We start from the raw sequence: 13,840 nt of genomic DNA, 5'->3' as shown, positions 1-13,840 counted from the left end.
ATGCCGGTTTATCCCGTGCGGTTGCCGGTCGGGGCAGGAGCCCGGCCGGGGCGCTTTGGAGGACGGAGGAGGCGAGTGCCTCCTCCAGACAGAGTGGGGGCGTCCGTCCTGGTTAGGCACGGGGCCTCAGGTACAGGGCTTTGAAGCCCAGCCCTGTAGGGACCCGTGGCCACCGCCAGGCGGCGCCCGGTGCCTGATTATCCGGGAACCCGACACTTCCGCCACACCAGGAAGTGCGGGGAAGATATTGTGTGGCGCCGGAGGCGGCCAGGAAGGCAGCCGACACTTCCGCCACGCTGGGGCGTGGCCAAGGATGGAGGAAGCACCTGGGGCTCATCCGGGCATTATTAAGGCCGCCTCCCTCCAGTCATTGGTGGATGTCGGGTGGAAGTGGACAGAGCTGGAGAGAGGACAGGAGGCGGCCAGGACAAAAGCACAGAGACTGTGGGCCCTGGACTTTGGGGAAATCGGTGCGAGGAGACACTGGGGGTGCACGTGAGCACGTATTGTAAATAATATTAGTGTAAATAAAAGTGTGTGGAGCAAAATATGCTGTCCGTCTGTCTGTGCCGGGGCCAGGTTTCCCAGTGGCGTGGTAGTGCGGATGATCCGTCTGGTACAAGGCGGGGACCTGCTTCAAAATCAAATATTTCTGTGAGCGGCCCGGCGCGGCACGGACCCCACACTGGCGCAGGAGCGGCCGTGCCGGCAGCGGGGCGTTTACGGAAACCGCCCGGACGAAGAAAGGCCATCCCGGTGCGGAGGAGGAGCGGACCTCGCTGGGCGCAGCGGGCTCGAGCAGCGTTGTTGGAGCGGACAGCCAGGCCGGCGTGGCCCGATGAAGGCCACACCGAGGCAGGGGCCTCAGCACGGCGGGATTGGGAGGTGAGTACCCTGCCCTGCGGGTTGGATGTACCTTGTTCTCCGCAGGGAGGGTCGAACGGATCAGCGTCTGTGGCAGGAACGCGCCGGGCCCGCGGGCTGTCGGCAGCGGCGGCGACGGCGCTGAGAAGCGAAGTCGAAGCCGCAGCTGCGGTGCGGCGAAGAGGCACGTCTCCGCAGCCAAAACAGGGGAGACAAGATGGCGCGGGCTGGAAGTCCCGCCAGCTGACAGGCACGGGATTGGCGGTGTGTCTTGCGTGCCGCCGATGATTGGATAGAGCGGGCCCAAGGAGCGCCAGTCTCGTGCCAAACCGAGACCCGATTGGGCCAGAGGGAGTGGCCCAGAGGAGGCAGGCGTCGCGTGGAGCTGATGGACAGGTAAGCCCACCGACGTCTGTCTCTCTCTTTCCACCAGCGGCTCGGCGTGCGTCGGAGGAGTCCCTTCGGCCCGCCAAGCCGTCTTTAGAGGAGCTGCTACGTGTTCTCGCCGCGCAGTGTGAGCAGCTGATGGAGAAGGCGGTCGCGTCGGGACTGACACCGAGTGAGACGGAGGATCGGCGCGCGCTGGAACCGAGGCCGGCAGAACACGGCGGGGTGGGTGAGTAGTACCGTCCCCGTAAAGCAAGCGGGGAGCTTTGCGAACATGGCTGTGACCGTTTACGGGCCGATCAGCTCCAAGTAAGCAACCTCCCGACCGCAGGCGCGGTGCAGACAGCTAGCGAGGCGAGGAGCTCGAATATGCAGGGGCGGTAGGATCGGGCTGCTGAGTGCCCTGGGTCCTAGCGCCCTGCGCCCAAGCCTGCAACTGTCTCCGTCGCTCTGCCTGGGCGCAGACGGGCTGGATTTGAGCTTTGCTGTGCTCAGACCCAGACCGTCAGCGTCCAAGAAAGAAGGAGGAACCGAAGGGTGAATGCCGGTTCCTCCGATAGGAAGAGGACGCGCGCTGGGCGCGGCGTCCGGAGAAGGGCGCCCGCTGTGCGGGCAGAGGAGATCCCTGGGCGGCTGGGCGAGCCTGCCTGCGAGCGTGCAGGACGAGCGAGCGGGCATGGAACCTGCGGCGGAGGACTTCAGCAGGCAAGTTGGGGGTTGTCGGAGGGGGGCAGAGCACGGTCGATACGGAGACCGACGGAGCGCTCGGGATGAGTGTCCTGGCTGTGCTTCTGGCCCTCTTTTTCTTTATTTTACAGGCCCGAAGCCCGACGGCGCTGAGGCCCGGCGTCGGCGGGGACCTGCCCGCCTGGAGCGGCCCGCTCCGCGGGTGCTCCACGCCGGGAGGCCTACAGTGACCCCGCTGGGGGGAACAGCGGGGGCGAGAGCGGCGCAGACCACAGGGGACGTTGCGCGGCGAGGGTGCGAAGAGATGTCCCAGGGTGCCGTGTTGGACCCTGGGGACATAGTAGGACCCTCGCTGGGGACGTGCTGCCCGTTGGGTTGTGCCGTTCGGACCCATGCGTGTCCTCGCTAGCGGTGGGGCACTGTGGCCCCCGGCCGGGCGTGGAGCCCGGCGGGGCGCCCAGGAGGGCGTGAGGAGGGCTTGTGCCTCCTCCAGACCGCGAGGGGGCGTCCGTCCTGGTTCTGTTGGGGCCACGGGTTGAGGGCATGGAAGCCCTTCCTGTAGGGGCCCGTGGTCACCGCCAGGCGGCGCCGATGCCGGTTTATCCCGCGCGTTGCCGGTCGGGGCAGGAGCCCGGCGGGGCGCTTGGAGGACCGGAGGAGGCGCAGTGCCTCCTCCAGACAGAGTGGGGCGTCCGTCCTGGTTAGGCACGGGGCCTCAGGTACAGGGCTTTGAAGCCCAGCCCTGTAGGGACCCGTGGCCACCGCCAGGCGGCGCCCCGGTGCCTGATTATCCGGGAACCCGACACTTCCGCCACACCAGGAAGTGCCGGGGGGAAGACATTGTGTGGCGCCCGGAGAGCGGCCAGGAAGGCAGCCGACACTTCCGCCACGCTGGGGCGTGGCCAAGGATGGAGGAAGCACCTGGGGCTCATCCGGGGCATTATTTAAGGGGCCGCCTCCCTCCAGTCATTGGTGGATGTCGGGTGGAAGTGGACAGAGCTGGAGAGGACAGGAGGCGGCCAGGACAAAAGCACAGAGACTGTGGGCCTGGACTTTGGGGAAATCGGTCGAGGAGACACTGGGGTGCACGTGAGCACGTATTGTAAATAATATTAGTGTAAATAAAAGTGTGTGGAGCAAAATATGCTGTCCGTCTGTCTGTGCGGGCCAGGTTTCACAATATATATATGTTTATATATGTGTGTGTATGTATATATATATATATATATATATATATATATATATATATATATATATATATATATATATATATATATATATATATATATATGACAGCAACACTCATCACTCACAACAGTCACAAAACAATTACATTAACAATCATGTTAAGTTATTTTCAAAATATATCCTTTTCTTTTCATTACTTCTTTAACACACTACTCTCTCTCGTAAGCTGGTATATTGTTAGTATATATATATATATATATATATATATATATATATATATATATATATATATATATATATATATATATATATATATATATATATATATATCTCCATCCATCCATCATCCAACCCGCTATATCCTAACACAGGGTCACGGGGTCTGCTGGAACCAAACCCAGCCAACACAGGGTGCAAGGCAGGAAACAAACCCTAGGCAGGCGCCAGCCACAGCATATATATATATATATATATATATATATATATATATATATATATATATATATATATACTGTATATATAGTGTAAAAAGGAAGAGACTTGACACACGTAAAAGGTTTGGTGCAGCCACCGTAAAATATTCCTGGCTGCAAAGGTTTGTTTTTCATTCAACAGTGTAGTTGATTGTACAGAGTCCAAGACAGAACTGATGAAGGTTGGAAAAGATGGCGGTTTTAAGTGGTAAGACAGGAAGTGATGTATGTTGACAATAAATTATGTTGGGTGACCGGAAGTGATGTTTCTCTGACATCAGCCTGGGCCCTAGACCGGAATGATGTTCTTCTGGGTGCCGGAACTAGAAGTGACGTTCTTGACTCAGATAGGTTTTCCCGGCTGGTCTGTAGAGATAGCAGGAGAAGGTTTAATGCACCCCGCCCTCCCCTCATCTGGCGTGGAATTGCCTTTACTTGGTCCACACACCGTCCCCCTATTCGCATGTGTGTGACATGGCCCTCAGCCCAGACCCGTTGGGTCGGGCGTACCTTCGAAGTTGTGACATCTAGAAAGGGCATCGGCATTGGCTTGCAGAACACCCGGTGATAAACGACCGAATACTTATATGGCTGTAGATCCAAAAACCACCTCGTGACCCGTGGATTGGACTCCCTGTGCAAGGCCATCCACTGTAAGGGTGCATGGTCCGTCACAAGAGTTAATTCACATCCCAAGAGGTCATATCTCAGCTGAGTAATCTACCATTTAATAGCCAAAGCCTCCCGCTCCACTGCCACATGCCTAGTTTCTTGATCCAATAGTTTCCGGCTCAGGTACATAATGGGGTGTTCAACTCCATCGACGCTTTGGCTCAGCACGGCTCCAAGACCTGTGTCCGAAGAATCCGTCTGGAGAATGAAAGGTAAAGAAAAGTCTGGTGCCTTTAATATAGGAGCTGACGTAAGGGCCAGTGTCAAGTCACTGAATGCAGCCTCTGATATCTCATCCCATACCAAGTGATTAGGTCGACCCTTCTTTGTGAGGTTTGTAAAGGGCGTAGCTCTCGGAAAACCGGGGTACAAACCGGCGGTAGTAACCCCTAAGCCGAGAAAGGCCTGAACTTGCCTCTTGGTTATCGGACGGGGCCAATTCACAATGGCATCTATTTTAGAACACTGTGGTCTCAGCATACCTCGGCCCACTTGATAGCCTAAATATTTGGCCTCACCAACCCAAAGTAACACTTTTTGGGTTGATACGAAAAAGCTTTTGCCAGTGTCCGCAATACAGCTCCAACCTGCTGTATGTGTTCCTCCCAGGTGTTGGAATAGATGACAATGTCATCCAAGTAGGCAGCACTATATGAATTATGAGGATGGAGCACTTTATCCACCAGACATTGGAAGGTCGCAGATGCCCCATGTAATCCAAATGGAGGGACACGATACTGCCATCGACCGCTAGGGGTGCTGAATGTTGTCTTTTCCTTAGCGAGTCTGTTAAAGGAACCTGCCAGTACCCCTTAGTCATATCTAAAGTAGTCAAAAATTTGGCATGTCCTAGCCACTCGAGGAGGTCATCCACTCACGGCATCAGATAGGCGTCAAATTGGGAGACTTGGTTGCCGACGGAAGTCATTGCAAAACCTCTAACTTCCATCAGGCTTACTGACCATAATGATAGGACTGGACCAGGGACTATAACTTTCCTCAATCATACCTAGTTCCAGCATTAGTCTGATCTCCAACTCCACTTCAGCCTTTTTTGCCTCAGGAATTCTGTATGGGCATTCTCGGACTATAACCCCAGGTTTCGTCACAATGTCATATGCAAACAGGGTGGTCCGACCTGGATTTTCACTGACTACCTCAGGGACAGACAGGATAACGGCTTCAAGCTCCTGGCGTTACTGGGGTGTCAAATTGTCTCTGAAATTAAGGTGTAATTGATGAGCGAAGAGAGCGCGGAGCTGTCCAGAGGAGGGCTCGGAATCCATGTCCTTCCATGGTTTCAGCAGATTAATATGATAAATCCGCTCACTGGGTCGACGATTCGGTTGTTTCACCAAATAGTCGACCAGCCCCTTCCTCTCCTTAATTTCATAAGGGCCTTGCCAATGAGCCAGTAATTTGGAATGAGAGGTAGGAAGTAAAACCATGACACAGTCTCCGGCAGAACTCCCGCAGAGACGCACCCGTTTATAGCATCGGGCCTGAGCTGCTTGCGCCTTTTCCATATGCGTTTTCAATATGGGTCTAATTTTTCAAATCTATCGCGTAACTCGCGATATATTCTACTATATTTGTAGAGGGGAGTGCCTCTTCCTCCCATTCTTCCTTTAAAATGTCCAATATGCCCCGGGCTTGTCGTCCATATAGCAATTCAAAAGGTGAGAACCCGTGGAGGCTTGTGGGACTTCCGATATGCAAAAGGACAAGGGGAGGAGCTGATCCCAGTTCCTTTCGTCCTCATTGACTACTTTATGCAACATCTGTTTGAGAGTTTGATTAAACCTCTCCACAACACCGCCGGTTTGAAGATGATATACCTCTGTCTTTAAGTGTTTTATTTGAAGTAGCTTGGCAGTCTCCTGAACGTCTGCGAGGTGAAAGAAGTCTCTTGATCCGTCAGGATTTCTTTAGGATTCCGACACACGCAAATACCCCAACTTATTCCGTGCGATAGCTTTTGAAGTAGCTGAGCGCAGCGGAACAGTCTCTGGAAACCGGGTAGCATAATCTACCAGGACCATTATATATTTATGACCTCTGGCTGAGGGCTCTAGGGGTCCCACCAGGTCAACCCCAATGCGTTCAAAAGGGTTATCTATTAAGGGTAAGGGAACTAGAGGAGCACGGTCCCCTAGGAATTTGCCTCAATTGACATTCGGACAGGATGTACAAAAGCGCGAACCTCCTCGTTAATTCTGGGTCAAAAATCGGAGCTTAATTCTCTCAAGTGTATTTTCGGGCCCAAATGGGCTCCCAGCAGATGGGTATGTGCTAGTTCACAGACCTGTCGCGTAAGTCCGTGGTACTTACAACAGCGACCTCATCTGTCCTTCATGCTCTGCCACCTGGTATAACAGATCATTATTAAGCACAAAGTGAGGACTCTGTGGTATTGGATGTGAGGTGCGTTGGCGTCTATTAGAATGACTGCATTCTTTGCAAATTTAAGGGAGTCGTCATTCCATTGCTCCCTTTTAAATGATGCCGGCGTCTGCCTGAATTGAAACTGTAGACGTGAGAGAGGATTAGATTCCACCTCAAGGGGGTTTTCGTCCCGAGCTGTTTGAGCATGTGCTGATGACATCTCGGGTTGCAACGTCCCAGGAGTTTCTTCGTCATCACCAGAGGCTGAAGTCCGCTCCTCTGCCAGCTGTGTACATGGTGTGGAGGAAGTTGAGGGTGCTGAATCCACATCTGTGACTAGACCTAGTGATCGCAGAAAAAGTGCCTGTATCACCGCTATTTATGTCGACCCAATTTCTTCCTAGTATCACGGGAAGGAGGATCATCCATCACTGCCACCATTAACTTTTTAACTATGCCGTCCTGACATATAAAGCAGTTGGCGGATCGATAATACCAGACATCCCTGTGAATAAAGGTAATATTCTTACACCATTGTCGCGTAATATCAAATGGCAAGCAACAATGGAAATGTTACTGTTGGAATAAAATAAAGCGATTACTTTATTTCCATTGACTAGCTGTTTCCGATGGGAGTGTTAGCTCCGTGGAAATATGTTCTTTTATATTGCGGCGGTTTTAATAACCCTTTAATTAAATATGTATAATAACGGCGATATCCCTCTTTTCGCGATAGGCGGCACAAAGTCACAGAAAAGACAGAATATACTTAGCTTGTTTAATGCGGCTTACGTTGCTATAGATCAGGAAAGACCAGACACATTGCATTATGACCCACGGAGACTTGGTCATGTAGAAATGGCTTTTTGCTGTCACAACGGAGGCGGTTATTGAGTCGATGCTTCACTCCCTCAGGTCTTCAAAGCTTGGACTGTTTCCAGCGTTCCTTATATTGTATTCCCATGACCAAAGCCTCCTGGTCTCATGCCAAACAAGGTAGACAAACTGAGCTAAGAATCAGACCATCAGATCATATAACACTAGGCCTTTTAGGGTGACCACAGCTGTTCCTGTCTGTCTCATGCTTTGGCCAGCGCAGCACTTCTGAAAGGTGACACCCTGTGCTAAAGCTGGCTCAGCTCTGCATGGCATGTTACACAGAAAAAATGAATGAAAAATACATTGAAAGAAATGAATAACAGGTACAGTGACACAATTATTAATATTATAACAACCTTAGTATAACAGACCACCCTTTGTCACTGGATCTGTGACAAAACAATCCCTGAGAATCTTATTCACAAAGCAAAAGGTACTCAGTCCCCCTTCACAATGTAAACAGCTCCTCAAGAATGCTTGTAACGTCGTGGGGTGTAGTGTCGGTCTAGCTCCTGCTTTACCCGTCTAATACGCAAATGTAAGTAAATATTGGTAATGGTAAAATGATAATAATAATAATTAACAGCACAATTGGATGAACAAGTACATTTACCATAGTATTACTTGATGGTGACCACTTAGTGAAAAAGTCCCACCAGTGATGTGTAGATATTTCTTCAATTTCTTCTGCAGAGGTAATTACTTTTGTTTCATCTGTTTTCAATCTTACTAGTAGGTCCCTTGCTTTTTGTAACGTTACATTAAAAAGATGTTCATATTGTTTAGCATGCTCTAAAATCGCTTTATATTTAGGTAGTTCTATTTCATAGGCAAATGTAAATCAGGAGATGGGTTAGCTTCTGCTTCCCAATGTATATCCTCCCATGTAGTTAACATGTAGGTTCTTCCATAATAGTCATCTCGTATATTACTCACATTGGTGCGACAGGATACCCTGGGCCCTCGTAGTAGGTACCATCACTCCAAGTGATGTTATTTACTGTCACTGCACATGCAGAAGTGGTATCAGTTTGAAACACTTCAGTGGAGTTTACTGCTATTTGGCGCCAATAACAGTCCCAGCTAAAGGATGCAAACAGGGGTGTGGCAATGTACCCACCCTTTGACATACGAACCCTTCTTGCCAGTTATAACAAAAGGCAGGTTCAACAGTATTATTATTTAGATCTATCCATTGTCTATCTACTATGGGTGTCCACCATGTTCCTCCTAGTAAACAGGTAAAACATGAAACGGACACCAAACATTGTCTTCTTCAGCAGTGGTTGCTACCTGAAATACAGCTTGGCATATTGATTCCTCGCACATGAAGGACTTAGGCTGCAACCACCAGTCTGCTGGTAATTTTAATTCTTTTCCAATGTTGGGGTTTTAATCCCCAATCTGTCTTAAAATTTAAATACTGCTGTATAGCAATAATCTGTTTTAAATAGCAAGCTGATTCTTCATCTATGGCCCATTGACTTTGTAAACCAGTCCATAAGGACTCATTTAACCACCCATGGTGAGCCTTCCATAATAGCAACTCCTGTATATGCCTGTCTGCCAACTCAGGCCCCCAATGAGCCAAAGTTTGCAAACTATTGGCTTGTTTCACACCAATAGATGATATTTTGTGATATATTGCTGCTATATCAGTAGTATTAAGAGATCCTAAACCTAAACCTCCTATCCTAATCCAGTTCCTATAGCTCCCCACATGTCTCGTTTTGGCCTTCGTTTTATTTCTACCTTATGAGGAGGCCATAGGGATTGTATATTTCTACAATTATATGTTGCACCTGTACTGCGTGGTAATATGTGTTCTTTTCTTGGAAACTCGTGACGTTTTATATCAAACCCACTAACATTAATGTTGAGTGCTACAGTAATTATTTTATGAGCTATCCTAGCTTTTTACAACCTTTCATTTGTCTCAGTAATGTTGCATCAAATAGGATAACCATTCCCTCTTCTAGTCTTATGAATTTCCCATAACATTACTGGTACCTTTACATTTGTTGTTGCTTCCTGTTTAAACACATATAATATTACATCATTTTCGGGTGTTGATATTGCAGTCATTTGTTGCCCCCCTTCAATTGTCCAACATGATAGTCCATTAGAATCAGGTTTACAGTTCATCATAGCCAACCAGACAGATGCGTTATTATGCACAGTCACAGTTATTTCAGTGTCTTCATAGGTCCTCACAGGTAAAGGTAACAGGTCAGGATATTCCAGTTTCATGTGAAATGGAGGCGTAGATGTCTTGTCTCGTAACTGCCAGGTACAGTTCTTGGTAAGGGTGAAGTTCAAGGTTACATGCCTTTCCATTTCTGGCGTAGCAGCAGCCCAAAAGACTTTGTTATAGGGGGTGCATCGACTCCATCCGGTCCAGAAACCATCTATCCCGATTATTCCACACGTGAGGATAATCTGTGTAAGGGAAAGCAGAGGGGCGACTGAGAGCCCGTTAAAAGAACCATTCTAGTGTCTCCTGGTCCTGCAGTTATTATTTCTCCTGCCCTGGCTTTTGCCCTGGGTTAAAACCCATACCTTCCCTCCAATTTCTCCTTTAAACTGCGCAATACTGACTGAAACAGGTGTGACTTTGTCTATGTGCAATTTACATATGGCCTGTCCTTCAGCTATGTGTATGTCTTTACTGCCTTGATTTTCTAAAGCTAAATACCATTCATTTACACAGATCTCTAATGTCCCTGTTAAACATGCATCTGTTACAAGCATTTCAACATTTATTCTCACCTCCCATTCCTTTGGCCACTGACCTGTTATTCCCAAGCTGAGTCTTTCTGAGGAGTTTAACTTGATTGTAAGTGATTTAGGTGCCCTAACCAATAACCCTGTGGGAGTTAATTCATTGTTTGCCAGTGGACTAATTGTTGTCAGGCGGAGGGCACACACAGGTGGCTCTCCTCCGACATTTTGATGTCTCATAAAGGTGTGGACCCAGCCAACGGACGATTATTGAGATTAAATAAGGCTTGCTTTAAAACTTTAGTCCAGCCTTTAAGATGATTATGCCCAGTTAGTTTTTTAACTTGTTCTTTCAACAGGCCATTCATTCTCTCAATAAGTCCTGCAGCCTGTGGGTGATAAGGGATATGCAGAGTCCATTGAATGCCAGCTCCTTGAGCCCACTCTTGTACGTCTCTTCCAGCAAAGTGGCTTCCTGATCACTTTGGATTTCTTCAGGCACTCCATATGCTTGGATTAACTGGCTCAGTCCATTAAGTGTAGCTTTCTGGTCAGCTCTTGTTGATGGATAAGCTTGTAACAGTCCAGAATAGGTATCTACTGCAGTTAAAGCATATAATAGTTTATTTTCTCGTGGCAGTGGCCCAATGTAATCCACCTGCCAAATTTGTCCTGGTCCCATTCCTCTCTTCAGTTTACCAGTTGCCTTCTTCTGTAGGGGCCATTGTTTTACTTCTGTACATGTGGAGCAATTGTTCACTATTTGTTTAACAATATCAATAGTGACTGGAATACATCGCTGATGACACCATTGATATGTTTTCTGTTCCCATGTGTCCTGATGTTTCATGAGCCCACCTTGCTAATGATATTAAGGAAGGCTCGATTACATTTACTTCAGCATAGGTGCACAGGTCTTCACTTGCTACAAGGCTTTTTCCAGGTTGATTTCTCGAACAGCAGCTATTAGATCAGCTTGTTGGTTATAAAGCCTTCAGGGATATCAGAGGGCATGGGCATCTACATGACCAATGAGAGTTTCCCTCTTGTGCCCATTGTCCAAAGCTGCTCCCACAGTTCTGTGCCACCCCAGTTCTCTCCCATGAATAGTCCAAGCAGCCCTTTTCCACATTGTGATCCACACTGTTAGTCCTTGAAAACTGCCCAGCTATCAGTATAAACAACAACAGGGAAGCTTTGATTTTCTGTTAATGCCATAGCGACAGCAATAAGTTCAGCCCATTGGCTTGATTTACCTTCCCCTGTTGCTTCAGGATGGTCTCAGTGTGAGGTTGATAAGCCACTGCTCTCCAAAGCCTTTTTCCTCCTTCCATAGTTGCTGACCCGTCTGTGAACCAGCTGTTCTCCTGTTGCGCTGGTGTCAAATGACTGTATGCTGGTGCTTCTTTAAAGGGCGACTCCACTACAGGCACAACAGGTGGTATGTCCTCTGGATCCTCATAAATCACAGCTCCGGCCATAGCCCCTTGTAAGGCACTCGTGTCTTTGCCTTCAAAGTGTGCTCTGGCTTGTAAATACCATTTCCACTTGCATAAAGTCTGATTTTGGGCAGCGCCTGCTCTCGCTCCCAGGCCATTATCTCTAACCCACCCAGCAATGGGCAAGTTAGTACGTAGCTTTACCGGAGCAGGACCTGTCTGTCTTTCAGTGTGTAAAAGAGCCCAGTATGCTGTAAGAAGCTGTTTTTCAAGTGGTGTATATTTAGTCTGTGAGCCTGTCAGTTGTCGACTCCAGAAGCCGATGGGCACACGTTTTTGATTATGTTTTTGCCAAAGGCTCCACGTAGCAATATTATTCTGTTCTGTGGCTTCCAGTTCAAAAGGCAAATTAGCTTTTAAAGGTCCCAGTCCTTGGTGTTGGACTAAAGCTTCTTTAGCTGCCTCAAAAGCAGCTTGTTGTTTTTCTGTCCATTCAAACTGTGCCTTTTTCTTGACAACATCATGTATAGGTCTTAAAATTAGTCCCAAATGTGGCACAAATGCTCTCCAAAAGCCCATTAAACCCACAAAGGATTGAGCTTCTTTTTTGTTAGTTGGTGCCTTTAATTTCTGCAAAGAGTCTATTACTTTTTGGGGCACTCGTTTTTCTGGTCCAAACCACATCATGCCCAGGAATTTAACTTCTCTGGCGGGTCCTTGGATTTTGTCTTTATTGATAGCCCATCCTCTGCTCTCCATGTGGGATATTAAAACTGGCAATGCCTTTGTTACTGATGCTTCATCCCCAGTTAACATTATATCATCCACATAATGGAAACATCGTACCTTTTCCAAATCTGAGCAGGTAGCCAGATCTCTTGCTACAAGTCCATGGCACAAAGTAGGGCTGTGTAGGTATCCCTGTGGCAGTACTTGAAAGGTGTACTGTCTGTCCTTCCATGTAAATGCAAACTGATCTTGACTTTGGGTTGCAATTGGAATAGAGAAAAACGCATTAGCCAGGTCTATGACAGCATGCCACTCTCCTGCATTAGCCATGATGTCTTCTATGATGGTCACAATATCAGGAACTGCAGCAGTCAATTGTGGTGCTTTAGCATTTAGACCTCTGTAATCGATTGTCATTCTCCATGAACCATCCGGTTTTCTGACTGGCCACACTGGAGAATTGAAAGGGCTAACTGCAGGTCGAATAATTCCTACCCGCAATAACTCTTCCACTGTTTCTCCTATTTCTTGCAAACCTCCTGGCAAACGATACTGTTTTAAATTTACAGGTGTGTCAGGGACTGGAATTTCTAAAGGGGTCCATTTTGCCTTTCCTCTTACTATTGCTTTTACTATTCTACACATGACATTACGAATCCCAAAAGAAAATGTTCCCCATTCTGTTTGGAATGACTTTCCTGTAAGAATATCTATCCCCAGAATATATTCAGGCAATTCTGAGACAAGCACCTTAGCTTTAAAAGAGGGTGACTTTCCTATTGCTAAGTGTACTGTGATTAGTTTCGCCTGGATATCTGCCTCCGTATCCGTTTACATTAACAATTGGTCCGAATAGTTATGTGGATTCCCGTGAATTAAAGTAACTTCTGCCCCGTATCCATAAGTGCCATAACCTGATGTGGTTTTTCCTTTACCCCAGTAAATAGTTAGCGGACGTCGGGCGTCGGTCTCCTGCATGAATGAGCCGTACCTCCCCGCCTGCAGGAGACCTGCCGTCTCCTCAATATGTCGGACGCGGTGTACGCCACTCATTCCGAAAGTTAAAAAAGCGTTTCGGTTTATGTTCGGAGTATTTTGTTTCCTCCTCACTAGGCGGTGCGGTTGGAGGGATCCTGCCTTCGTCTTTTTTAGACTTTCGCATAGCTTGCCATTTCTGAAAAATTTCCCCTGTTGGTTTACCATCGATTTCTATTTTCTTTATTCCTGCTTCTATCAGATCACGCACCATTTTTGAACGGCTTACTCTTTGTATTGTATGCCCTGCTATAGCTCTAACTGGTTTTTGCCCAGCCGATACCGTTGCTCCCAATTCATCTAACTGGCCCAATAATGCGCCACATCCCATACTGTCTGTTGATTAACTCCGGCGAGCATAGATAATAGAGCCCCTTTTAA

The 13,840-nt window shown here is 48.2% G+C and overlaps 1 protein-coding gene across 1 annotated transcript in view; it reads right to left on the bottom strand.

Annotated features, from left to right (window-relative positions):
- Nucleotides 1–13,477, bottom strand: part of LOC120521920 — a 56,966-nt gene extending 43,489 nt beyond the window's left edge. Inside the window, 4 exon segments of the mRNA XM_039743191.1 lie at nt 9,591–9,974; nt 11,513–13,238; nt 13,240–13,276; nt 13,279–13,477. Coding sequence (XP_039599125.1) covers nt 9,591–9,974; nt 11,513–13,238; nt 13,240–13,276; nt 13,279–13,477 — 2,346 coding nt within the window.
- Nucleotides 13,478–13,840: the final 363 nt, after the last annotated feature.

Source organism: Polypterus senegalus, unplaced genomic scaffold (genome assembly GCF_016835505.1).
Source record: "Polypterus senegalus isolate Bchr_013 unplaced genomic scaffold, ASM1683550v1 scaffold_2789, whole genome shotgun sequence".
In the NCBI taxonomy this organism is placed as follows: domain Eukaryota; kingdom Metazoa; phylum Chordata; class Cladistia; order Polypteriformes; family Polypteridae; genus Polypterus; species Polypterus senegalus.
This window is presented reverse-complemented; position numbering and strand designations above follow the sequence as displayed.